The sequence below is a fragment of the Sinohyriopsis cumingii genome, chromosome 2 (genome assembly GCF_028554795.1).
Source record: "Sinohyriopsis cumingii isolate HCF-2022 chromosome 2, ASM2855479v2, whole genome shotgun sequence".
Lineage (NCBI taxonomy): Eukaryota > Metazoa > Mollusca > Bivalvia > Unionida > Unionidae > Sinohyriopsis > Sinohyriopsis cumingii.
The window spans coordinates 44,903,637-44,930,841 of NC_142962.1; the positions used below are offsets into that span (position 1 = coordinate 44,903,637).

The window sequence follows — 27,205 nt, forward strand, 5'->3', positions numbered from 1 at the left end:
GCCTAGTTATACGGTCTTGCCATTGTAGCTGTAGTTACTATTGTTGCTGTAGGTCTAGTTGTACGGTCTTGTCATTGTAGTTGTAGATACTGTTGGTACTGTAGGCCTAGTTGTACGGTCTTGCCATTGTAGTAGTAGATAATATTGTTACTGTAGCCCAGTTTTATGATATTGTCAATGTAGCTGTAGATATTATTATTATGTAGTCCTCGTTGTATGATATTGTCATTGTAGCTGTAGATAATATTGTTACAGTAGGCCTCGTTGTACTATTGTACGATGTTGTCATTGCAGTTGTAGATGCTATTGTTACTGTAAGCCCCGTTGTATGATATTGTCATTGCAGCTGTATATGCTATTGTTAATGTAGGCTTCGTTGTATGATATTGTCGTTGTAGCTATAGATACTATTGTAACTGCAGACCTCGTTTTATGATATTGCCATTGTAGCTCTTTTTACTATTGTTACTGTAGGCATCGTTGTATGATATTGTCACTGTAGCTGTATATACTATTGTTACTGTAGTCCTCCTTGCATGATATAATCATTGTAGCTGTAGATACTATTGTTACAGTAGGCCTCGTTGTGTTATTGTACGATATTGTTATTGCAGCTGTAGATGCTATTGTTACAGTATGCCTCGTTGCATGATATTGTCATTGTAGCTGTAGATACCATTGTTACAGTAGGCCTCGTTATACTATTGTACAATGTTGTCATTGCAGCTGTAGATACTGTTGTTACTGTATGCCCCGTTGTATGATATTGTCATTGTAGCTGTAGATGCTATTGTTACTGTAGGCTTCGTTGTATGATATTGTCATCGTAGGTGTATATATAGTATTGTAACTGCAGGCCTCGTTGTATGATATTGCCATTGTAGCTCTTTTTACTATTGTTACTGTAGGCATCGTTGTATGATATTTTCACTGTAGCTGTATGTGCTGCTGTTACTGTAATCTTCGTTGTAATGCTATTGTCATTGTAGCTGTAGATACCATTGTAACTGTTGGCCTGTTTGTATGATATTGTCTTTGCAGCTCAAGATACTCTCGTAAATGTAGGCCTCGTTGTATAATATTGTCATTGTAGCTGTAGAAACTATTGTAACTGTAGGCCTGTCTGTATGATATTGTCACCGTATTAGTAGCTACCGTTGTAACTGTCGGCTTTCGTTGTAGTTGTGGCAACTGTTATAGCTGTAGGCCTTGTCGTAGGTCATGACAGTGTACTTGTAGATACGGTTGTAACTTTAAGCCTATTTCAGGGTCTTTTCATTGTATTTATAGTTACTATTGTTACTATAGGTCTAGCTGAAGCAGTTGTCACTGTAGTTGTTGATACTGTTGTATCTGTAGGCCTAGACGTAGGGTCTTACAGTTGTATGTACTGTTATAACTGCATCCCTAATTGCTGGGCCTTTTCGCTGTTGTTGTAGACCTAGTTGTCTGGTCCTGTCATTGTAGTTGTCAATACTATTATGACTCTAAGCCGGGATGTAATTTTCTTGCCGTTGTAGTTGTCGGCACTGCTGTAGCTGTATGCCTAGTTTGCTGGGCCTTGTTGTAGGTACTGCTGAAGGTGTCTACCTAGTTGTATATTCGTGTCAACGTAGTTGTGTAGCTATTGTTGCAGTTGTATGCCAATTTTTAGCTCTCTTCATTTTGGTTGTAGGTAATGTTGTAAATGTGAACATAGTTGTAAGGCCTTGACATTATAGCCATAGGTACTGTTTTAAATGTATGCATAATTTAAAGTCTTGTCAATATTGGCACTGTTGTAGCTATTGGTCGAGTTGTATGTCTTGTTGCGGAAGTGGTAGGTATTGGTTGTAACTCTAGGCCTTGTTGAAGATCTTGTCGTTGTCGATACTGTTGTATCTCATTAACTTGCATTTTGACCCAGTATTCGACTTTTTCAGATTGGCAGTTATTTTTCTATTTCTTAGCTGCACGGCAAGAAAAAGATCCATTGCTTGTTAGTTTCTGAAACCTGACGTGCGTTATTTATTTACTTTAATGTTTGGCTGTTTATTTCTTCAGCTAAATACATATTCCAGTCCTGCAGATGTTTTATTTTGAAATTACAGACTTTGTTTGGTTCAAGTTACCACAGGGTATGGTAAGGAGCGGAGAAAGCAGACCATTAACTTATCCAAGATTGCACTGTGTTAACAGAATAACCTTTAATTTTGAATACCTGTGTTGGAGTGTATGATATCTGTTTTGGATTTTTGACGTTCTAGTGTTGTTTTTTATTTAAATTTGTGTTTGTGAGTTTAGTGTTATTTTTTAAAATTTTGAGTATTTGTGATTTATTGGTTTATGAAAAGTGTGTGTATTGGGGATCTACGGTCTTGTCTTCAAAATGTAGCGTAAATGGGAGTGGGAGGCCTAGACGCTTTTATAAAACATTTTATTTTAGTCGTGTGGTAAACAGAGATTATTAATGCATACTAAGATATGATACGCGGTTTGGTGGTCAAAGATTTACGGAGGATAAGATCGTGGGAGACCTCGGTGCTTTTTTTAAATGAGGATAAGAAGGCAATTACTTTGGAAAAAATAATTTAAAAATAGCATATTTATCTTAAGATTTTTCCCAGAAGTATTGAAAATACGAGGATGGATAGCCCTTGCTTGGGAAAAAAATAAATTGTTACGCCAGGAAAAGGTCAAGGAAACATAAATTTAAAATTATAGGATAGGAGGGTGAGTGGCCCAAATTATAGGATACCACTGTTACTATGCTGCCTAGTAAATCCTGAATAAAAGTGTTGCCGATCTAATAACCAATATGATTGCCATGGCGGCCAGAGAACAAATTATATATCACTATTCCTCGTGAATGGATCGTCGTTTTGACATAATACTTTCACTAAAGGATTCAGCGCGATATCAAGTTGGTTCTAAGTTTAAATATTGTCTCTCGGTGAACCAATATGACTGCTCTGGTAGCCATGTTTAAAGTATTGTTCTCGCAATATCTCCTTAGCAGTGTGGTCTTCATGATTATCATCTCGAAAATGTTGTTATGGCTACTCCTTGTACGTATTGTTGTGTCGATAAGGTTTTCACAAAAAAGACTCTTTTTTTGTGATGTCTATTTGGTTCTAAATGAAAACAGACAGTCAATATGTCCGCCAACTTGAATATTTGTTTAAATCACCACTTCTCCAGAACGGTATATCATTTCAACATCAGGCTTTCAACAAAAGATATTTTATGACAAATAATAAGCCCTTTAATCAAAACTGTCTTAATATGACATCCAGTATATATGGCAGACATATTTTTATGATGATCCTTAATTGAAATGGTACTAATCAATCCCCCAATTTTATATTAAAATCTTTCTATCACTATTTCGACAGAACTTTATGGCCACGTTGAGCTTACGCTTAAAGACTACTTAAAAAATATAATCTTGTCGGCAAATATAAATAGTGTCGATACTACCGAAATATAATCGACATGGTAACCTTGACAAATCTAGCTATGGCTGCTTCTTTTTATGAATATATTGTCATGGACAATTTCACTGAAAGACTTCTTTCAACCTTTGGTTGGTCCTAAGTAAAAATGGTATTGATGAATCGCGGCCATCGTGAACATCCTATTATCGCTACTCATTTTGATGAGATGGTAGTTACTACTGTTCCTGAACATACTGACATACCTATATTGAAACAAACAAATTGCCATACCCACACTGAAACAAATAAATTGACATACCTATATTGAAACAAACGCCTTGTTCTTGCAAGATATAATTGTTCTTGTTGTATTAAAATGACGCTGAACTAACTTCCAAAGAGATTGCCTTGATGGTAATCGAAAATAGTGTTTATATGGCCTTTTCTTTTGAAGTGATCGTCGTGTCATTTTTTTTTTTTTTTTTTTTGTTGCTAAAACATTGTAGCAGGATGTAGATTTTTGTGAATGAAATTTTGGTGTTCGTCTGAAAGAAACATCCGAAATATAAGTCGAATGACGCAAGTTTTATAATTTGAGTGTTTACCCAAAAATTATTATTATAGATTTTTAGCAAAGTTAGCATGTATGACTATCTTGACACTCGTCGGAGAGTTAAGTTTAATGATATTTTTCTATCCATGATATCCGACCAAAGATCAAAGGTCATAACAAAGAATTGTATACTGCACTTAGAAGTATCCTGTGAACATAATACGTACAGAAAGATTCGGTACGAAAATGGGTTTGTTATTAAAATTTTGGCCTGTTGGATTTTATCAAGAATATCTCAGGTGGTTTCTGTACTCAGCATCTAAAATAAATTAAGATAAAAAACCTATACGTTCTTTTCAAACAGTAGATAGTCGGTATTCGGTTACTCTGGTATTTAAACACTCTGTTTATGATTTATTACTAAACAATGTAAAATCATTGCTCTTTTATAGTTACTCATCAGTTCGAGTTCATGGAAGTTTCCTTTGTCGGGACTGCAAATATCCATGACAATGACAATAATGAACAACGTTTCAGAAGACATAGATATATGAAGGCAAGGATGAATGAAATATCAAAATAATGTTAGAATAACGTTTAGAGAGTTCATACATATAACAGTATCTAACGGTTATCATAGGCAAGATCCTACATTCATATGTGTGTGTGGGTCTAGTTACCCGTAGATATGAACTTCTATCATTTGTAAAGACTCTACAGAAAACATATGATCATGCATAAAGAGTTTTTTAATACTTTATTTCTGATATTCTGAGATAAATGCATGTTCTTATTTGACACGGATCGTATAGATGATTTCGTAGATTGGTTAGTTGTTTCAAATTTTTCTATATTCAACAATTTAAATACTTTTATATACACTGGTTTGTTTTGTTGTTGTTTTCCTAATAATAAGGTCTAGTGCATGTTTTGCATAATTATTCTTCATTTTCACATTCTGAATAACATGGTCTGGTGTATATTTAACATAATTACTCTTCATTTTCACATTATCAATAACTTGGTCTGGTGTATATTTAGCATAATTACTCTTCATTTTCACATTCTGAATAACATGGTCTGGTGTATATTTAGCATAATTACTCTTCATTTTCACATTCTGAATAACATGGTCTGGTGTATATTTAGCATAATTACTCTTCATTTTCACATTATCAATAACATAATCTGGTGTACATTTAGCAAAATTACTTAACATTTTAATATTCTAAAATAAATGTTAGTCATCTTCAGTTACATTTGGGATCAGTTCGCTCCGGTGGCCTAGTGGTTAGAGCATCTACCTCTTATGCGGGGGTTGTGGATTCGAACCCCGGAGCTGCCTCGCTTGGCGCTCAGCATTAAGAGGTTAGTGTTAGGACTGATTGGCCTGGTGTCAGGATAATGTGACTGGGTGGGACATGATGCTACATGTCTGCGGCATGACGCCCCGGTGCTAGACATCATTAAAACTGTCACACTGTAGACACACACGCACACACACACACACACACACACACATTTTGGATCTAAGTAAATCCGTTTTTGTTTTGGAATATTTGGATCATGGATAAAGATTACGTTAAAGCAGTAAGCCAAGGACATAAATACACACACCATAAAGCTTAAACTTAATGGGTTTCATTATATAATACTTATTAACAAACATATATGTATGTATGTATGTATGTATGTATGTATGTATGTATGTATCTGTGTGTGTGTATGTGTGTGTGTGCGTTGTAAAACCTATCGCTTATTTATTGGCAGAGCTCGTACTAGTACTTTTCAGTATAAATATATTTCTGTAGACTAAGAAAGGTCATACCAAATTCACATAACTTTTATTTACCCAAAGTGTATCAAACAAAATTTGTATTTCAAGTTTCATATAGATTTTTGGAATATTATTTAAAATGCAATTATTGAATAAATACATGTGAATACAGTAAATACTTTCAATCGTATCGCTATTGCGAATATAAACATTTCTTAGTCTGAATATACTTAGTTGACCATGTATGTGGACCAGTAATTCCTTTGTCATTATTTACCACCATTCCAATAATATTAGTTTTGTCAGTTTTAATTTTAAATTCAATTTAGCACATTAAAACCCAACCGCCTTATCATTATACATTATACAAGAATCGTGTTTGCAAATAAAATGTATGCATATGGGGAAAATATGAAAGATGTATAATTAATTTTGACACATGTAATAATTTTAGCCTTTAACAAGATTTCCATTTTATTGTACCCACTATCACTGCGTATGAACGACAAACGAGATTAATTCAGATGTTATCACAGAACAGCAAAAGAATATAAATTTAGTTTTCCGAATTCTGTATTTTAAACATCGCCCTTACGACTTTTATATTTTTTAGTTTGTTTTTTTCTAATCTACTTAATAATTTAATCTTACACTATCTTTTTCCAACCTAGAATGTGCTTTGATTACTCATGACGACACCCAATTTATGTATGTACAGTTAAGGTCTCGTTTTCCGAACCCAACTTAAATAGGGCTATCTGTGGCCTGTCTATTACCAGTGGTTTTTTGATTATGTTTTCTCCAGTTTTCTTTTATCTTTTCAATCTTCGCCTCACCTCCACATTTCCATCTAGAAAACTTTCAAAATAATAATAACAATAAATGAAAGGACTTGACGAACACTCGAGGGTAAATAAATTAAACACATATATATTATTATTCCTTCATTTGCTGATATTGCATTTGTTTAAGGAAATGAATTGCGTTAATCAGAACAAATAGCGTCTAGGTTCAGTCTGATACAAATATGTACCATTGCCCGTAGGTACAGTCTGATACAAAGGTGTACCATTGCTCTTAGGTACAGTCTAATATAAACGTGTACCTCTGCCCGTAAGACTGAAATTATTTTCACCTTCAGTTTAAATCTTAACTTGCTTTTTCAAGTAAAGCAGGTGTTATGTATATTTAATTTAATTGTTCGTCTGTTAGTTTTAATTTGTTTTATTTCATTACATGTTATTGTAATGTAGCATTGTTTGCTGGACTTGACCTTGTCCAAAACTGAGTTTATTTCTGCTTGACTTGATTGACTTTATAAAGATTTTTTAAATTTCATTTATATAAACAATTAATAAAGGCTTCATTATTCTATATGTGTATGAGCTTATTAACCGAATTATTATTCAGGTAAACAAGAAGGAGTCAATATGTTGATCAGGGTCAAGGTTTCGGAGATTCCTAAGTGAATTTTATAGGTTATTGTGTTGTAAATAAACAAGACTCATTAGATCATTCTAGAAGGCTATTTTCCATTAGGTAATGGTTGTTTTTAGAAAATGCTAACGTGACCTGAGGTCAAGCAGAGAACAATATTATCTTGTGACTGAGGATTTTACCAGTTGTGCTTTAACATCTGGCACTCTAAGTTGTTACGACACTATGCTCTTATAATAAGTAACAGAAAATAATGAAGACAACAGTCGTTGTAAAAATTAATAAATAATTCATTTCACTAGACTAGCAAGGTATTAAAAAATAAGAAAAATGACCTTACGGTATTGCAAATTAAATCCAAATTGTAGTCCAGAAATTAAAACACAAATCCTATCTTTAAATCACAAGTTCTAAGTAAATCTCAGTTCAAATTTCGATGAAATTCAAGATGGAAGGAGATGACGTCTGTAATAGTCAGCGTTGTACTGATGTGTCAATAGTCTCTTGTTGAATCACAGAAAATATTATTCCAGTTTTTGAATTTCGTACAAATTCCAGTAAATGTTTTTGTCCAAGAATTATCGGAGCACTTTTGTATTTCCAGGGAAAACAATCACTTGAAGTCAATAATTTTAAGAAAATAAAATTTAGCCCAAACTGGTCTGTTCTAGACTTGAACAGAATTTTATTCAGGACTTGTTATTGCTAGGATATGTGTTTTTAATTCTTGGATTATTTTTGGATTTATTTCGCAATACCATAAGTTCTGTTTTTCACCTCATTTTTCACTTTGTATTCTAGGGAAATAAATTATTTGTTAAATTTTGCAAAACTTGTTGTCTTCACTCTTTTCTGTTACGTATTTTAAGAGCATATACTAATAACACAAAAAGAACAGGAAAACTGCACAAGAACAGGAAAACAGTACAAATGGAGAGAGAGAGAGAGAGAGAGTCTTGAAGGATTTTGATCTTGGATGTATGATGAAGAGGCTATAAGTATAGGAAGTGAATTAGAATAACTAGAATTCACGTAAGTGATATAAATATTCAAGAAATAATAAAAGACAAGCAAGCTTTAAATATTTTATCATATATTCTGAGACAGAGAGAGATGACTGAAATATGTATTCTTAAATAATCAACAACGTTTATATACTTTCAGAGATATGTTTACCCCCCCCCCCAAGGTATAAAGAAGGGCAACTCAAAATGCTGACAGTAGTACTTATTGGGACAATTTTCATTCAGCTGCGACAGGTGGCAGCAGCGTCCCACGAACCAGCATCCCTGTTATCGGAATCTGAACTCCAGTCTCTACCTGCAGCTGCTGTTTTTGAGGGTAACGACCTCACCCGTATAAGCGCCTCTTTGCGTTACTTGCTTCCAGAAAATGAAAATCTTGTGCCATTCATATCAGACTCTCAGAAAATCTATATGTCCAGTAAAGGAATTACGGGTAGTGGTGTAAATGGATTACCCGAGTCTTCGGATTGTATTATTAGCTTATACAAATCTTCCATCTCCAAATTCAGACATGAGGTTTGGTACAATGAATGGAACTTTGTATCACTACATCTCACCTTTCCGGACGGAATTGAGGTCCAGGGTAATACAGGTGTAGTTGGACCTTTGGTTTGGATTTGGACATTCTACGGCAATAAAGGCGCCCTAGAGTTCCTAAGTTGGCCGATAGAGTTTGGGATTTGGTCGATGGGATTTTTAAATGCGAACTCAGGAGATTTACCGAACTTCAGACTTAATGTTACGGGTAACTGTTCGAATATGGTTGTTGGAGAGAACAAAACCAATTATGCAATAAGCATCGCACTTAAGGAGGCCGTTGACGAAATTTCAAACGTGAGTGAGATCTACGCACCGAGCTTTTGGTGTTTCAAAAGAAGAATTTTCATCAACCCTGACTTCATATATTATATGTGTCTTCATATGGTATGTCCAGTTGAGGCCTTAAAATATCAATGTTGCTCGAACTTTTTTAACACAAGAACACTGAAGAGGGATGTTAGCTGTCCTGGAGAAGATAAAAACAGTTTAACATTTACATACGATGTACTATGGTGGGTATTTCCAACAGTTCTAGCCGTATTATTATTTGCTTTTTCTCCGCTGTTACTTATGAACATGGCTTGTAAAGTTTGCAAGTTGACAGAATCGTTCAGAGTGAAAGGGAATGCGTCTGACAAATCGTACGAAGAAATCGGTGATGGAGATGGAAATAAATCTGAAAGTGACGAAGAATGGGTATTCTACTCTGAACAAAAAGCGGTGACTATATTCTCCTCTTTGTTCCTACCGATAGGACGACATCTTATGGGACATGGGCCTAAAGTATCGATCGTCTTTCGAGTTCTCGTTCCGATATTCAGCCTAAGTGTCATCGGCTTGCAGATTATCCTTGATTCGATTTATCTTCGAGATTTTGTCATTGAGGGAGTCCAGAAAGGTGTTCCAATGGGTTTTCGTTCAATGATTGCCGGATTTAACGATAGCAAACGGAATTTTCTTCGCTTTGTTGGTGGACCGTACATTGCATGTGGGCTGTATCTTTTCATCACCTGCCTCTTTTTGGCTCTGCCACCTGACTTATCTCTCTTTCTTGAAAGAGGATTAACGAATACTCATGACGTCCCTACCTCTGCAATCAAGATTGACTTCCGATCGATTGAAAGACTGGGATCAGTTTCATTTTGTAATAGAAAAGGATATAAAAAAATTTACAGATTATTTTTGGCACAGTTTTACATGCTGATTAATATAAAATTCTGGAAAGAAGCCATTGAAATGCAACGGCAACGGTGGAACAAAGTCTACGTCCGGAGGAGATATCTTCTGTTCTTCCCGTATGTCCTTGTATGTGTCATGGAGCTAATTGCTTGTATCCTCTACTACGGCCTACCCATTCTGCCATTCACAGTGACTGTTATTAGAGCGTATTGTGGACACCTGTTGAAGGTAGTTAAGAACTTCAGACTCGCTATTTTTAGATACATTGGATACGTATTGTTGTTTATAGTGACGGGAGCTGTATTGTTCTTTGTTTATATGTTCTGCACGATTTTTCTGGACGCCTGCCTCTTCTTCAGTCGTGTTTGTATTTTTACCTACACTGGAATCATTGTGTATCCCAAAATATCGTATGGATACCTCATATTTTCCTTCACGATAATCTACTACCTTTGGGACAGTGTCAAAGAGTACAGTGAAAAATATCAAAGGTTGTTGAAAGTTGTCATCAGAGTATGTAAAGCGCTGGAAAAAACTAAACGGGGACAGCGTCTGGTTGTCTCACAAAATGGGACTGAAGGAATAAGTGGGAACATGTTTGAGCACGTGATTGAACGGCACTGTCCTCGTAGAAAGCAGATTTTTGTGTCGTTTTTAAAGGTCATCATAATTCTTGTTATCCTTGGTCTCTCCGTGAATCTCCTCATGAAAACAGATCAGTTTAAAGAGCTACATGTTGTCATGCACGTGGGCACTGCTCTTTTCATCTGCGCGTTTCCCAAGATTCTTGGATCTATGTGCAGCAGTTCTGATCGCCGAATAAAATCAAAAAGACACGTACAGAAAGTTTTGAAAACAGTGCGAAACTACCTTGGATATATTCCTGCAAACTACGAATGTGGTGATGAAGAAGACGACAGTGATACACCATTATTTCGTGACCCTCTTGTTCCTTTACGTCATGATACCCTCCCATTAAACTTTGGCAATGCAGATAGCCATTAATAACCAGAATACATTTTGATCAGTGATTAATGGTTTGGTATACAGTCACTTGGAAGAATATAGTTAATTAAAGTTATATTGATGTAGTAATTGATATTTTATGCTCTGCTTGGAAAGAGAATCAAACTGATTCATGACTCTAATTTAGAGGGTATGTATAAACCATGTATAACAACACACACACACAGATATATATATATATATATATATATATATATATATATATATATATATATATATATATATATATATATATATATATATATATATATATGACTGATTTTCTGTATGACTCTTGTGTCACTACCTTGGTGTTGGATGTAAGCGTCATTCAGTCATTTCAGTGCTATCTCGTACAAGCTATTTCGTTAGTTCGTTCATAGTTTGCAGTTTTGACGAGTTACTTCAGGTTCTTAAGTTTCAATTGTATATATTAACTGTTAACTTAAGTGTGCAATCGCAAATTGGCAGAACATGGTGTTCGCCGAGGTAGAATTAAAAAGTCTAAAGTCACATGTGTTTGCAGACAGCGTTTCGAGAAACTGAGTCCCAGTATTTTAATACTTAAAAGAACATAATAGTATCACTCATATGCATATCTACGCATAGTTGACTCCCAAAGTGATTAATAAATAATCTTTGCACTCCAAATAAAACATGCCGGCTTTAAGGCCAATTGGTAAAAACAACTCTAGTTTTCTTCACTATCGTTTACTTTCTCTGGTTTTAGGCAGTTAAAAAAACTTAACATCTTAGATGAGCAAAGGAAGAAATTGAGATGTTCCTTTCTGTAAATAGTATTCCATACAATATCTATGAACATTCTGGAATCTTTCTAATACTTTGTACGAGGATACAGAAGTCAAGTCACTGATTCCCTGAAACAGTTTCTTTTTTAACTTTTGTGATCCACCTATGCATGCAAGTGTTTCAGTTACAAATATTATTGTTATTTTTTTAAAAATAAACAGAAAACGAAAATGAACATGTACAAACTCTTGCTGGTTCTTGAGTATTCTTTTTGTCTGTTCAGATGGTGTTCTTTCTTGTCACAAAATATTGTGATGCATTTTTCAATTTTACTTTGTTTTATTGCAAAGCATGTACAATTTTAATAAATGAAGAGAAAGCTAATGTAACGGTTCTTCCTTTCTCCACAGCTTATTTGATGTAATTTTATGGTTATTTGATAAACACTATTCTCATTGTCAATTGAATTGTGAATTTATTTCCTTTTTGTACTGCATAAATTAGAAGTCACACTGTGGAAGAAAATATGTCATTATCTCCCACCTTCAAAACTAATTTCACATGATAGTTAATTATCATGCTTTTACTAAACTATTGCTAACAATAAAACAGGAGTTTAGGACATGCCCATTGAGCATTTGTGAGTCATCCTAATAAAGTGGCAATATTGTGGCTCGATGGCATTAAGTTAGGCGTCTGCGTACAGTTACATGATTGCTACATTGCTTATAACGTTTCAAGTCGCAAAACTTTACTCACGTATTGACATAGTACACAGTTTTGTTGACCGTTACTTCCGGATTTAGTCAAACTATTTAGATGGAATTTTTCATTAATTTGTAATAATACTTGTGTTTTTTCTTTGTATTCTGTATTGCTTTGTTTGGCTTAGTTTTTTTTGTCTTCCTTTTCTCCATTTTCCAGAGGGTAGTATATCATTGTAACGGTTTATTGTGAATTAAAGGCAGACATGTACTGTGTAAAGTGATGTGATATGATGTGATTTACATTTTTAACGTAGCTTTAACAATTTTCCAGTCATATCGCTACGATGTCTGCAGTGTAGCTATTTAAAGTGATGTCTAGCACTGGGGCATCATGCCGCATACATGTGGCATGATGTCCCACCGAGTCACATTATCATGACACCAGGCCGACCAGTCCTAACACTAACCTCTTAATGCTGAGCGCCTAGCGAGGCAGCTGTTAGTGCCATTTTTATAAGTTTTTGATATGACTCGGCTGGGGTTCGAACCCACAACCTCCTGCATCCGGGACGGACGCTCTAACCACTAGGCCACCGGAGCGGTCTACCGTGTAAAGCACTGGACCACTAATTATTGTACACGGAAAGAATCAGTCTACTAATGGGGAGGATTATAAACCAGGGTACTAAGCCCATTTGCTAGTAAATATATTTAACTTTTTGCATTAATTATTTCATGAAATTGACCCGTTTTCCGGGGCTGAAACAAAAATTAACTAACTCTTATAAATGGCAGAAAACTTGTGATTGTTGTTTGCTAATATAATGCACAAACTATTTTTCAAACATTGATTTCTTTGGGAAACCGGTAAGTGGTACTATCCCTAACAGACTTTCTAAACTCATCGCGTTTAGGGATAGCAACATGCACGAGGTTATAAATAATCAACTGTCTCAACTGTCTCAAATTTCATCTCTATAAACTGCTTGCAAGAGAAGAATGTTTATTTACTCTTTGTAAAAAGTAATTAAACATTATTCGGTACGCTAAAAGCACAACAGTTTAATTGTTGCATAAAATTATTACCCACTTTGATGCTGAGAAAAACGTAATTCAGTCAATTGCAGTTGCTAAAACTTTCATTTGAAAAAATGTCTTGATCTTTATTACTAGCTGATCGGCATTCGAAAAATGATTCGATTGTTATACAAATGTCTTGTTTGTGCATAGAAAGAGCGTATGAATAGCCTTCATAAGTATCTCAATTTCGTAAACCCATGGACAAATTGCATTGCAAATTCGGTGAAGTTCGCATCATATAAAAATAATGCATCGACCGTCTGCCACTTCTGCCTCTCCGCGCAAAAACACACAAAACTCCAAATATTCAGTCTTGACTTTACAAAGCTTATGAATCAGTGGTGTATTCTTTGCTAATTAACGGAGTTTGAAATACCAATATTTGAACATGGTTGTACCTGTTGAGTTATACAAATCTGGTATTACTGGTGTTACAGATACTTCAAGCAATAACATTACTACGAATTTCTATAATAAACAATGTACACAAGGTAGAACGCAATATAAATGTTGGAATATGTACTAGAGTTTGGTATTTTAAATTAAAATGAGACTATTGAGATTTAATTAGAATTTGGGTTTAAAAGTTTATTGGGTGAGGAGTTTATATTGCTCAAGGTCAAGACACAGAAACTAACCTTCGCAAGAGTATGTCACCATAACCACTCATCTTGCTGTTTTCTGCCTTGTATAAGCAAAACTAGGATATAGGATATAATTGTTTAAATTTGTTGTCACACAGTATAACTCGTTGTAATAGATGCTTGCAACTTAAAAATATTAACTGAAATATTTTGGACACATCATCTTAACCCAGTCTTGCTTTCTTGGTACTGTAATGAACGCTTTCTTGAATCAACATGCTTCCTTTCATACCAGAGGTGTTAACGTTCTAGATTGGATTCTATAAGTCAATACCAACATGTTTAACATGTTGAAAGTTCTGGGAAGTTCCGAAGCTGTGATAATAATGAAGCGTGATGCAGTGTTTCAAAAGTCATGTATAGAATATTAATTGCTGATTCCAAATGAAATTTAACCACTGTTTCAGAAATTGATACAAACTGAAAAGAAGCCACTGTATAAGAAACGAGGATTGAGATTATTTTATTTGCGAGTCATTTCGGAGTCAGAAAGACTAATCACAAGATCTTTAATTTTCATTGGACGAAAATTAAATAGTAGGATTTGTTCCTTTTGAACTAGGTTTTGGACGTACCATCCGTGAACCATTGAAGTTATGAAAAGAGAAACTCCTTTCAACCGAAGATTCAGACATTAGTCATGTCCCTTATGTCAAATAGATGTTGTCAAAGGCTTGTGATGAAGTAAAGAACTAATCCTCAATCTACTCAATCAAAATTAAGTTAAGGTATGAGAGAAACACAAAAAAAGGAGTTTCAAGCCTGGTGATAGAGTTCTGGCTCTCTTAACCATATCTCAAAATCCTCTTTAAACTATGTATTATGGTCTTCATAAAGTTGAAATAAAAGTAAGTAACATAAATTATATCATCAACACTTCTGTGAGGCAGAAACGAAAAAAAACTCTGCCATATAAGTATGTTGAAGGAGTATGTTGATACAAATATCATTGTTAATTATTATTAATGAGTTTAATTGTACCTGCCCAACACATCGCGGATTTAAATGATGGCATGAAAATTGGACTGTAGTGACTTTGGGTTAACCAGTCTTCGGAATTCAAATAGTAGAGAATCTGGACCAAACACTTTTGCATCCACAGGCACAAGAGAAGAATGTTTTGAAACAGGTATAATATAAGCACCAGTTTCCAGATGTTCCAACACAAACAAATACAATCTATCATGACGCAGAAATAGCAGATTTTACACCTGTGAAAAAACATCTTTACAGGATGCATCTTCTCAAGCAGTAAAAGGAAATTCAATATTTGATGGAGAATAATTTTATTGAACCAAGTGAAAGTAATTCGAGTCCGCCATATATTCCTTTGCCTAACCCAGATGATACCTTCCGTATGTGCACTGATTACAGAAAAGTGAAATGTGTCGCCAAAACAGATTCATTTCCAATACCAAGAAATTCTACCTTTAAAAGGATTCTGGCAGAATCCGCTTACAGAAAGAGCAAGCAAAATCTCGGCATTTACATCTCCAGATGGACTTGATCAATATAAAGTGATGCCATTCGGTATGAAGAATTCTCCGTCATTCCAAAGTTAAGTGAACTTTATAACATCTAATATACACGATTGTGATGCGTACATTAATGACGTTATTATATACAACAAGACTTGGATAGATCACCTGGAAACCATCCAGAAATTCTTTGGTCGACTGAGTGATGCAAATTTGACAAACAATTTCAGTGAAAGTAAGTTTTGCTGTGCATGTGTTACGTTTTCGAAGACATATTATGGGGCATAGTTAAAATAAACATATAGAAGTTAAGGTAAATGCTCTCTCTGAATTCCAGTGTTTATCAGTAAAAAAACAAATTATGAGATATTTGGGTATGGCTTGATATTATCGAAAGTTTTGCTTCAATTTTTCCATAAATAGCTGAAACCTGAGCAATTTGTTTTGTAAGAGTACCAAGTGTTTTTATTCTGACAAATTTATGTTTGTCTTTTAATAAATTGAATGTTCTGCTCCAGATTTCAGCCAATCATTTAAAATGTCCGTTGATTCAAGTGATGTAACGGTTACTGGCGTATTAATTCATGAAGACAAGTGTGGATCATCCAGTGTGCTATTTATATAAACGGCTAAAGAAGCATCAGAAAAATTAGTCCACAATAAAGAAGGAGTTCTTGCCTGTAGTGGTGGCTTTACATTTGCAACACTTTAAAGTGTGTGTTAATTTAGCTCCTTCTCCTATCATTGTATTCAGTGATAACATCCCCATTTACCTTCATCAGCAAAAGGTAAAACAAAATTCAGAGATTTTTAAGATAGGGTTAGATGTTGCAGAATTACAACAACGATATTATGTACATCAAGGGAAAAGTAACTTTACTGCAAATCATTTTAACGTGTAGAAAGGTTCTTGGTTGCTTTATTTTGTTTATTTTATATATATTTTTGTGACAACCTTAAAGATCTTCCTGTTTAATTTTATTATTATATTATCATTTGTATTTTTGAATAATATGTAAAGGAAACTGTTATTGCATAAATCTGTATGAGGGAAGGCTTTATGTATGTATGGGTTGTCTTTTACCTTTAATATATGTCTGTAGATTGCATATGGTTTGTAAATAGATGTATACAAGCTATACGGGGCCTTTAGTGGCCGAGTGGTATAAGGCGCTCTCCGTTACGGATCACTGCCATCTCACCTCTGTCTGCGTTGGTTCGAGTCTCGGATTCGACTAATGTGGCTTTCTGAGAAAGCTGGCCAGTAGCTTGTCGTGGGTCGGTGGTTCTTTCCGGTTTTTTTCCGGGTTCTTCCTCCACCATTAATACTGGCCGCCATGTATAGCCTATCGTGTGCTGCAAAATGGCGTTAAACCCTACAACAACAACAACTACTACTACAAGCTTTACAATTAGTCGTAATAATTAAGGTGTACCAATGCTTGGGTGAATTTCCCACTTGATGATTGAGTCAAATGAGTTCTGTTGCGAAAAGGCCGCGTAGCAGGTATTGCGAGATATTGCTATGTTGATCCGTATGGATGTATATAAAGACAAAGAGGTGGACAATTAGTTCATTATTATTTCATTCTTATTCTCTATGAAATTGTTTTAATATGAGTCTGCAGATGTGTTTACTGTTGTGTTTAGATATAATTTGAGATTAAAAATGTATTTGTATTATTAATTGAATTTCCAATGCGCACTTATTACTGTTTGGACTAACATATTTTTATGGGATCATTGTGAATGTATTCAAATAAGTTCAGGACAGTGACATTGTGAACACATCAAAACTGCTGGCACATCAGTTCACTCAAGGGTCTTGAATTCATTCTGAAGATACTATTATTTTGGACTTGTGTAGAACTTGTTTGGATTAATAATAATGCTGTATTCCTTTCAAATGTTCATTTTATAACTTAACAAATTAAATTGTTACGGTTGACAAAACGTGGTTTTGCTTATTTCTGTTACTTTGTTTGAGACAATAGAGCCGTAACAGGAGGGAATTTGCATAGATTAAATTTTAAAAACAAGTTCTACTGTGTGGCTGCAATGTTGACAAGAATATGGAAAAGCTTTGTAGCTGATTCACGGTAAATAAAAGGAACTTGATATCCTTCTAACATCTGACTCGAAAGTCTCCGAATAGTGTTGGAAAGGATAATAATGAGTTAAGGTTTTAGTTAAAGCATTTTGTAGGAAGACAAAGACATCCAATATAACGGCTCTTCTTGTTCTACAGCACACGGAACACTTTATTCAAAGATGAAAAATTATATTATGAACATGACATGAAGCAAGTGGAGATTGGGGTCACTAAATTCAGGATGATTTTTAATAATTTACATGTCTCATGACTTTTGAAAGACATAACTAGACAACATTTTAGATAATCTAGTGGAAATGTATACAGTTCTGCTAGATCAACGAAGTGTTCGGTCTAGATCAGGGGTCTCAATCACTCGGGACTCGGTTCGCTTGCGCCCCTCCAAGCGGTATCCTGTGGCCCGCAAGTTGACCTCTGGTCTAGATGTTGACTCCAGGAATGGAGGACACAAATTGAAACTAATTAAAACTGGATAACTCTCCGACTGAAGAAAATTCTATTTTGGACAAAGAATGCACAATATTGCAGATAATCAAAGTTTAATTGTGTAAAGTTTTAATGTCTCTTTTTTATACAATACATGCTAATGCACAATGAAAACTTCATTGGACAAACTGTAACTGTGAATAATAATAATAATAATAATAATAATAATAATGATACAAAATATTGTAAACTGTAATAGCTATTTGTTATTAAAAGCCTTATGATAGCTCTCTAATAAAGTTATGAGATCTATGAGTTAACACTGTTATAAAATATATAATGAACTAAATATGAGTTAACCCTGTTATAAAATATATAATGAACTAAATATGAGTTAACCCTGTTATAAAATATATAATGAACTAAATATGAGTTAACCCTGTTATAAAATATATAATGAACTAAATATGAGTTAACCCTGTTATAAAATATATAATGAACTAAATATGAGTTAACCCTGTTATAAGATGTGTTATACATTAAATATGAAGTAACGCTGTTATAAGTACAGTATGTGCCGCAACGCTCGAGGAAAGGGGATTCCCACCTGACGATAGAACCGAGGGCAGTGAAAAACTATATTCATATATTGCATTAACTATGAATTAACACTGTTATAAGATGTTTTATGCATTAAATATTAACAGTGCCATAACGTATAATATGCATTAAATGAAATATCTTTAAAAGTGTATAGGATATATAATAAAGTGTATATGGTATCTAATATAGATCATACTATATCTTATTAAAATCAATTAAATATCTTATAAACGTTGTAATTAGCACATCATAAATGTGTATCTTATTAACAGGGTAATTGACATATCATACATGGATGCGATATCTTATAAACAGGGTAATCCAACAGATATCTTATGTTTTAAATATCTTTAAAGGTTTACAAGATACGTAATACAGTCTACAAGATGACTTGTAAATAAATAGAACGATATATAATCAAATGTAACATATACTGTCTGGTTTAAACATTGATTTGCCATATTTTCAGCAGATAGAGTAACGCTACAAATTCTCAACTTATGAAATTGTTATTAGAAGTTAAGAGTTACATTGCAAAGATGGCAACTGCTAATACCAGTGGACTGATCAAGGCACATAAACACAACTGATAAATGAAAGTTGCAGATGGTCCACCTAATGCGGATATTTATAATCTAACATTGTACATAATGGTCTAACTGTAGATGATTCTAGGCATAACGAGTGGAACACTAACAAATAAGGTATCTTTAAAGCTCAACATTTTCTTCATATGCAGGCCTTTAGCTCGATGCTTGTCCTATGGGAAATAATTATACTAACAATTATACCATATATACAGTAAATAAAAGAGGCGAGATCAGTAAGAAAAGCTGCTGAATCCAAGCAGCATTTAGCTACTAGTATGCACTGTATCGGTCTTATCACTCTGTATCGGTCTTATTGAACCTTACCATGATTTTTATTATGAAGGAGATTTGGCAGAAGTAATCTGAATTGGATAAATAACTTCTAAAGAATACAATATTATGTTACGTATATTTGATTTCATTTATATTTGATTTAATTTGTGTTTGTGTTGATTTGATTTTCTGCGGGTTTTGGAATCTTTTTATTTTCTTTACATGTCAACGAAATGTAATTTTGTTTTTTAGAAATTTGATATTTTCCAGAAAAGTCAGTTTGACCTGAATTTTTTCTTAGATACCTAATAATAGAAACACTTGTTTTTATTTTTGACTTAGTTCCTGGCCTTGATTGAGGGTCAAGTAAACAACTTTTTCTCGGAGTAAAATGATTGGTTCTCATCAAGGACATACAGGAGCTATGTGATTTTTATATGTAAACATGATCACGTGATCCTCTATTTCGCAATTAGGCATTTCCAAAATTGCGAAATACTTAGTATTAATGGTGATGTTTAGAGAGAGCTAGAGATCTCAGAGTCCGGGCTTTTAAAACACTTGATGTCAAGTTGTTTTCTTCTGTTGTGACCAATATTGAATTTTTGAGTTTTTGAGTTATTTGTTAATTTGTCCTTAGATTATTTGAACTCTACAAGATTAATTTGTTTCTCTGGAAATATTATTGTATTCACACAGAATTCTTGAACAAGGACCTTTCTTGAATTTTTTTTTTTTTTTTTTTTTTTTTTTTTTTAAATTTCCAAGACCAAAGGATTAATTATTGTGCTTCTACAAGGAACTGTAGACTTCAACACAGTACAAGTTACGACATACGTCATCACCTTCCATCTTGGATTCTTCATCGGAACTCGAACTTAGAATCATTAGAACATTTCAGTATTAGGACTTCAAAAATTTTATTCGTGGATTATTCTTGGATTATTTTTTGAATTGATTCTGGAAATAGTAAGTTTATATATTTTCATGTTTACAGAATTTTTCCTGGGAAATAAATTATTTGTTATATTTTTCAAAGCTTGTTGTTTTCACTCTTTCTTGTGTTACTGTTGATTCGAGCTTAAACGAGTAACATAAGAATTATAAGTAGACATTAAGTATTGTACAAACATCTCTGAATTACGTATTGTCTGTACTGAGGGTTACGGTTGGGAGTTTTTAAGTAGGAACAAACAAATTAATATGTAGGAGTACAGACAAATGATAAATTGATTTAAAATAAATAGATCATTTATGCATATGAAACATGTAGAACTTCAAAGGAAATCGAGAAGAGAGAAAACTATATAAAAACCAGTTGTGAAACAAACAGCACTTAATGCTCAAGTGGTGGTTCTGGATATGCCAGTGGTCTAAGGCGCTCACCTTTACAGATCACCCAAACAATCCACTCAAAATAGTGGTTTGACCCATAGCAATTGGTACAGAAATGAGATCAGCAGGGTTTAAGTCGAAAGGTTGAATGGAGTCACATATAGAAAGTCCCCCAAAGCTTCAGGGGGGGGGGGGGAATATATATATTAGTAATAAGTAATTAACTAATAAATTATCAGTCATATCAAAATTTAATTTTGTGACATATTGTGAGACGCATCATCTCAAGTCGCATTTCGTTGACTCCATAATCCAGTTAATGTTTATATCACTCCAATAGTCACAGTCATGTCAACTGTTATTTTTAATGTTTTAAATCTTAAAACTCCACTAAAATGTTTCCAGTGATGATTGTTTCCTTGTATTTGTCACGTCTTTCAATTGCACAGCCAAATATACAGCTGTTCCTATACAGAAGTTTAAAGGTATGCAAGTACTGCAGACATTTCTCACAGTGCTTGATACACACGACTGCATTCTGCAGAGTTTAAAGTCAATACAGTGGACCATAATGACTTAACATTTGATGGTACGAACACGTTCCATGATATGAGCGTTACTGCAGCCATAACACCAGAGACAAAAAGTAAAAGATATATCCCCAATGGTCCAAGTGACTTCAATGGACATGCATGCAGTTGGGCGAAACATATCCGTTTCTACAGTGGTGGCATAACTTATAGATGAGGCACCAACTATTAATCGTTCTTTTAATACCATAGTTAGATACATAACAGGCTCGGCAGTGTTAGACCCTAGATACCACATTATCGCAAGGGAGATCTGTGTGTGCGCATTTGCTGAATTTTCATTCATTCTTGCTAAAACACAGGTCGACACGTAAGATGGTTAGCTTTAATAGACTTCAGCTGCACATCATAACTAGAATATATACATGTGCACGAAGTGAAGAAACACGGATCAGTCATTATTGTGTGAATATTCCACACAATCATCTACCGAAGTGAAGAAACACGGATCAATCATTACTTTGTGAATATTCCACACAATTATCTACTTATTCGAATATGGTAAAATTGAACTCTCAGGACAATTTGTTCGCACATTACATAAGTACAGATATATGACAGTGAGAACAAAAGAAGATCCCATAAAATTTTACAAAAATCACCCTAAATATTTTGTCAAATCGTAAACGAAAATTCTGGTATTCTGGATGCATCACATGTGAAGATAATGGGCCATTACTGCCACCTTGACAAAAGAAAACATAATATGCTTGCCTCACTAACTGCTAAATGCATTCTCAACATAAACGGGATCTATTTATATAATTTATAATGTATATGAGAAAGTTACAATATGCCCTGTAGAATGATATAAGCTGTATTAAGTGGATAAAACACAGTCATGGCAACAACACTTCCCTGCAGTAAACATACAATATACTACAGCGTTTAGAAAGACACCTGTCATGGTCATACACGTTAGAGACAGATGTGAAACACAACTGAAGGACAAATGGCAAAACAGATTCCAGGCAACTTCTCAGCATAAATGATGGTAAGAAGCAAGAAAGACGAGTTTCTTATTAACAAGAATACAAGCAACGCTTCATTAACTTGCCTATTGATACATTACAAAAGAGTGGCTGCGTTATTCATCATGAAAAGGGAGATGCTAGTCTTCTTATAGTGTTCACTGCAGTAGAAATTACTATGTGAAGAAAACTGTTCCTGTAGGAGAAGATACAGATCTACTAGTACTTCTTGTGCTTCATGCTGACCTTACCGCTCGGAGGATCTGCGTAACACATAAACCAACAAAGTTCATTAAGATAAGCAAAACTCTTGAACACCTGAGCATATCATGTGCGTCTTGATGGTCCTAATCCACACACTCGTTAGAGCTGAGTCAACATCCGGTATATTTGGAATATATAAATGTGTACAAATAGCATAAAAGAAGTTCCCATTCCTACCTTCACCGTGCCACATGATAACGCAGATGACGTTATTGCTTCTGGGAAACAGTCTTTTGTTTACTTATCCAATAGAAAATAAAGATGACTAGAGTAATGACACGTTTTGTAAAAACGATGCAACCGGAGAACTTCTGTTCAGTCACAGAGATTACCACCAACTGCAACAAAGTAGCACAATGTAAGAACGTATTATAAAGTCCTGCATTAGATGGGTGTTACAGGTTTAAATCCAGTATATGTTTGGAAATTTGATGAGAATACTATATTACATATTAGGATTATGACTTATTTGACTCCAGCAACAAAGGAACATTATTATATAATTCGATGCAAATACCAGTCTGATTATAGCACCCTGAGACGTCTTGGTGTTTTGTCGTCTTGTCACTATGTGGCGTTGTCACTTTGGCAATTTGGAGACTACTCCATTAGGTTCATATTTGGAATGTTGCAAGTTTGTTGTTATGCCGTATGTTTAATCTTCTTTGACTTTCAAATGTATTGAGACAGTATAAAACCCTTAACTTATGTCGTTTGTAGAGATCTCCTATTTCGAGGACCGAATTTTCCAGAAAGAAAATACACTCACGTCTATCATTACCAAAATAGTTTCTACAATTTAATAATTCGGGGATACGGCTAATACTATGGCACATTTTCAGTAATCGTGTGGAACATATTAATTATGGAGCGAAATGTCATGGCTGTTCAGCGTTGAGACCTAATATTTCTAAATGGCTATCTTGGGATGAACTTTAATGAGTCCAGAATGTTACGAGCGAATCGCAAAGCAGTTCAAACAACAGAAAAGTGCTTGCGATGTAATGATAGCGTGTCACATCTGTGGACATCATCTTCTTATCAGTAACAAAATGTCACATGTTTGTGCAGGGAAGAAACGACAGTAGTTAATGTGGGCGATATACGGACAATGAGACATACCATTAAAATACAGGCTGGAAGGATATACGGACAAGGGGAAATTTAACATGGTGAGCCAGTATACGGACAAGGGGAAAACAAACATGGGTCTATCTAGGGACAAGGGAAATTTAACATTGGTTGGGACTATCTAGCGACAAGGGAAATTTATCATAGGTTGGGACTATCTAGGGACAAGGGAAATTTAACATAGGTTGGGACTATCTAGGGACAAGGGAAATTTAACATAAGTTGAGACTATCTAGGGACAAAGGAAATTTAACATAGGTTGGGACTATCTAGTGACAAAGGAAATTTAACATAGGTTGGGACTATCTAGGGACAAGGGAAATGTATAGAGACATAGACGTAGACATATACAAACAAACAAATACACACATATGGCAATAGAGAATATACATCTTTTCTAGACATACGAGAGGCCCTGAAAGGGGCTTTAGGGTTTCTTCTGTTTTCTCTCCTCCCTTCTTCTTCTCCACCAGCTCCTCATATTGTCCAGTACATTTTTATTCTCTTTTCTCCCATTCTTCTTCTTCTCATTCTCCTCCTCTTTTTTCTTCTTATTTTCTTCCTGTTTTATCAATTTATCAATATATGCCTTGATCTGTTCCTTTTCTTCTTTGTCCTCCTTTTGCCCTTTTTCTTTTTTATTATATCTTTTAACATTTATTTGGCTTTCCTTAGGTTATTAATTTCCATCTTTACTCTTATAGTAATGCACATGGCCGTCTTCACCTTTACTAGCATCTTTTCACCATACCTAGATCGTCTACCACATATTGCAACGTTTGCATTTTACCTATTCGGTTAGTTGCCATCGTTAACTTTTCAATGATGAATGGTACGATTTTATTTGATTTGATCTTACATTAACGTCGCTTGCGTCCAATAGGGCCTGTACGATGGTTTTATGCCTGCACCGCTGGCTATTTAATTAATCGTGAGGGAAGAAAAAGATCATCATTCCCCATGCATTTATGCTATCAAAGAGTGCTGGTTAATTTAGCCGACAGGTCTTGGGACATTAAATCCCAAACGACCTGTATGCAAGGCTGCCATGAGTGGGAACAGACGCAACACACACTCATTTTTTAAAATTTAGTATGTTTCTACAGTAAGACGCTTATTGAAAACCACCCATTCATAGCGCCACCCGGTTCCGTGGTGACACCCTCATCGTTAATTTGAACGAGTGGAAATAGTTCCACATTTTGTCATCTTAGTGTAAATGAGTGAGGCAGATGAAGAGAAGGACCCTACAAGAGGCTTATGGACATGCTGTGAACGTTATCGCAGTTACGCTCAATTGCTTTTCTTGCCTAGTCGTTGGCTGCACATGGGAGCACGTCAATCCTGCTTTCGTCATCCACCCTTGTCTCTTTGAAACAAGCACTCCAATGTTCTCTGGAAGACGTTTCTGACCCGAATCTTGAATGGAATGAATCAATGGTACGATTTCTACTACTACTGTTGTGTTAAGGTCGCATGCGCCCTAAAGCATGCGCGACCATTTAATACCATCATACGAGGGTTGATTACTTATTCGTGGGGGGAGGCGGTATGGTGCCTCACCCTCTGAAAGCTTTATAGTGTACATGTCTCACTGATTGATTTGAATGTCCGGACGAGGAAAGGTAGGAGGGATGGTGACGGAAAAGGAGCCACTTTTAAACATCCTGGATTGTTTTTGTTCCCATTTTTCAGAAAATTAAAGATATCGCAATTTTGAATAATGATACTCTTTGCTGTTGAGTTTAAGTTTAGATGAAGTGGGATAGATTATATGATTTAGAGTGATTTATTTAGACGTTAATATTTGGATTTTAATTAAGTTTGGCCTGGTGGTCTTGTGTTTGTGACCACCTTATTGTTTAAATTGGGGTCCTTAATAATTAGCTAATTTTGTATTTTTCCAATCCTTGTTACATTGTGCGGCTGGACCTGATCGCTGCAGTTTTTAGCCACCTTACAAATGCTATTTTGATGGACACTTTGATGAGTTGCAGTAAATTGATAGTTCTTTCCACACTTCATCTTAGTGGTAGAATAGAGGATAGTAGAGGTAATATGGTGACCTATCTGTATTGACATTGCTAGAATAATGGCTTAGAATTGGTTGTATACAATTGGGTAGTTCTATTGCATTGTTTAATTTATGGATTTAGGATACCGTATGTTTCAGGTTTTGAATCTGGGGGACATGGGTCAGACTTATAAAGACAGGAGGAACTAGTCCTGCAAGTGTTGGGTCTATGTACGCGCACATGCGTAGCCAAACCCTATGCGACCTAAATACCCTCACCCTTCACTAGTGGGACTGTTGATCATGATAGTTCGTTCCTAATATTAATTCCATTGCATGGAGATTGTTGACTAGTTGCATTGCTTTTGGTAACCTGTTACGGGTGTTAGATGGTGGTAAAGCTAAAGCTAATGAGGTCTTCTAGCAACAATGAAGGCTGTTATAATGGAGGGCGGTAAAGCTACAGTCAAATTCTTGCCTGTTTACCTATGGCTTTGAGGAAATACAAAATGTTTTTGCATGTCAAGTTTAGATTGGGATTGGTCTGTTCCAAAAACTCCGGGTATACTGATGGAGACCCTATGGACTTTTTTAGGGTTGTACGTATTTCCCGATGTGTCTGGTATTTATTGCACACATTAAGGACGTCCTGTATATTTTGCAGGGGTTGGGCAGTGAGGGCAATTGGGAAGCCAATCCCTGTTGATCGGTAGGTATTTTCCAAAGCTGCTGGCTAATAGGGTTCTTCCAGTTCTAATTCTGTTCATGATTTTTGGATAATGTTTATTATCAGCTTTTGGTGTTCTGACGTTCCTGCTCACTGTTTTTTGTTTGTTTGGATAGAGTACAGTGTACGTCCCTTTGGTTATTTGTCCCATTAGTGTTGCCATTCTCTATAATTCTTCTGCCTATGATGCTATACATTTCCTTGGTGCTAGAGTTTAGTTTATTAGGTTCAATTTCTTTGCGTTTGAGCTTTGCTGCTAGATCCGCTTTTTCATTTCCAGGGATGTCGCTGTGAGAGGGTACCCACACAAATTATATGATTTGGTTGTCACATTCAAAGTTCTTTAAGAGAAGATTAGTATATTTCATGAAATTGTCTCGGCTGTCAAAGTGTCCTGTTTCTAGTGATTTTAGAACGCTTAGTGAATCACTAATAATTACAGATTTGCGGATATTATTTGATTTAACCCATTTGAGTGCTTCCATTACTGCCCAGAATTCTGCTGTATAAATGGAGCACTTGTTTGGGAGTCCGTTACCTGGATCTGTATTTATCTGGTATAACTACAGCGACTGCT

General features: G+C 35.0%; 1 protein-coding gene across 2 annotated transcripts in view; it reads left to right on the top strand.

The window, feature by feature from the left end:
• Positions 1-17,544, top strand: part of LOC149804750 (uncharacterized) — a 28,052-nt gene extending 10,508 nt beyond the window's left edge. The window contains exon 2 of one of the 2 annotated variants that reach the window (XR_016416557.1): positions 4,422-4,553. Coding sequence is in view for 1 of the 2 variants with exons in the window: in XM_089943899.1 (XP_089800025.1) it covers positions 8,395-10,932 (2,538 nt within the window). In the remaining variant the exon portion in view is untranslated. Of the gene's footprint in view, positions 1-4,421; positions 4,554-8,347 lie in introns of those variants that run through there. The other variant, XM_089943899.1, reaches the window with a different exon arrangement.
• The last annotated feature ends 9,661 nt before the right edge of the window (positions 17,545-27,205 follow it).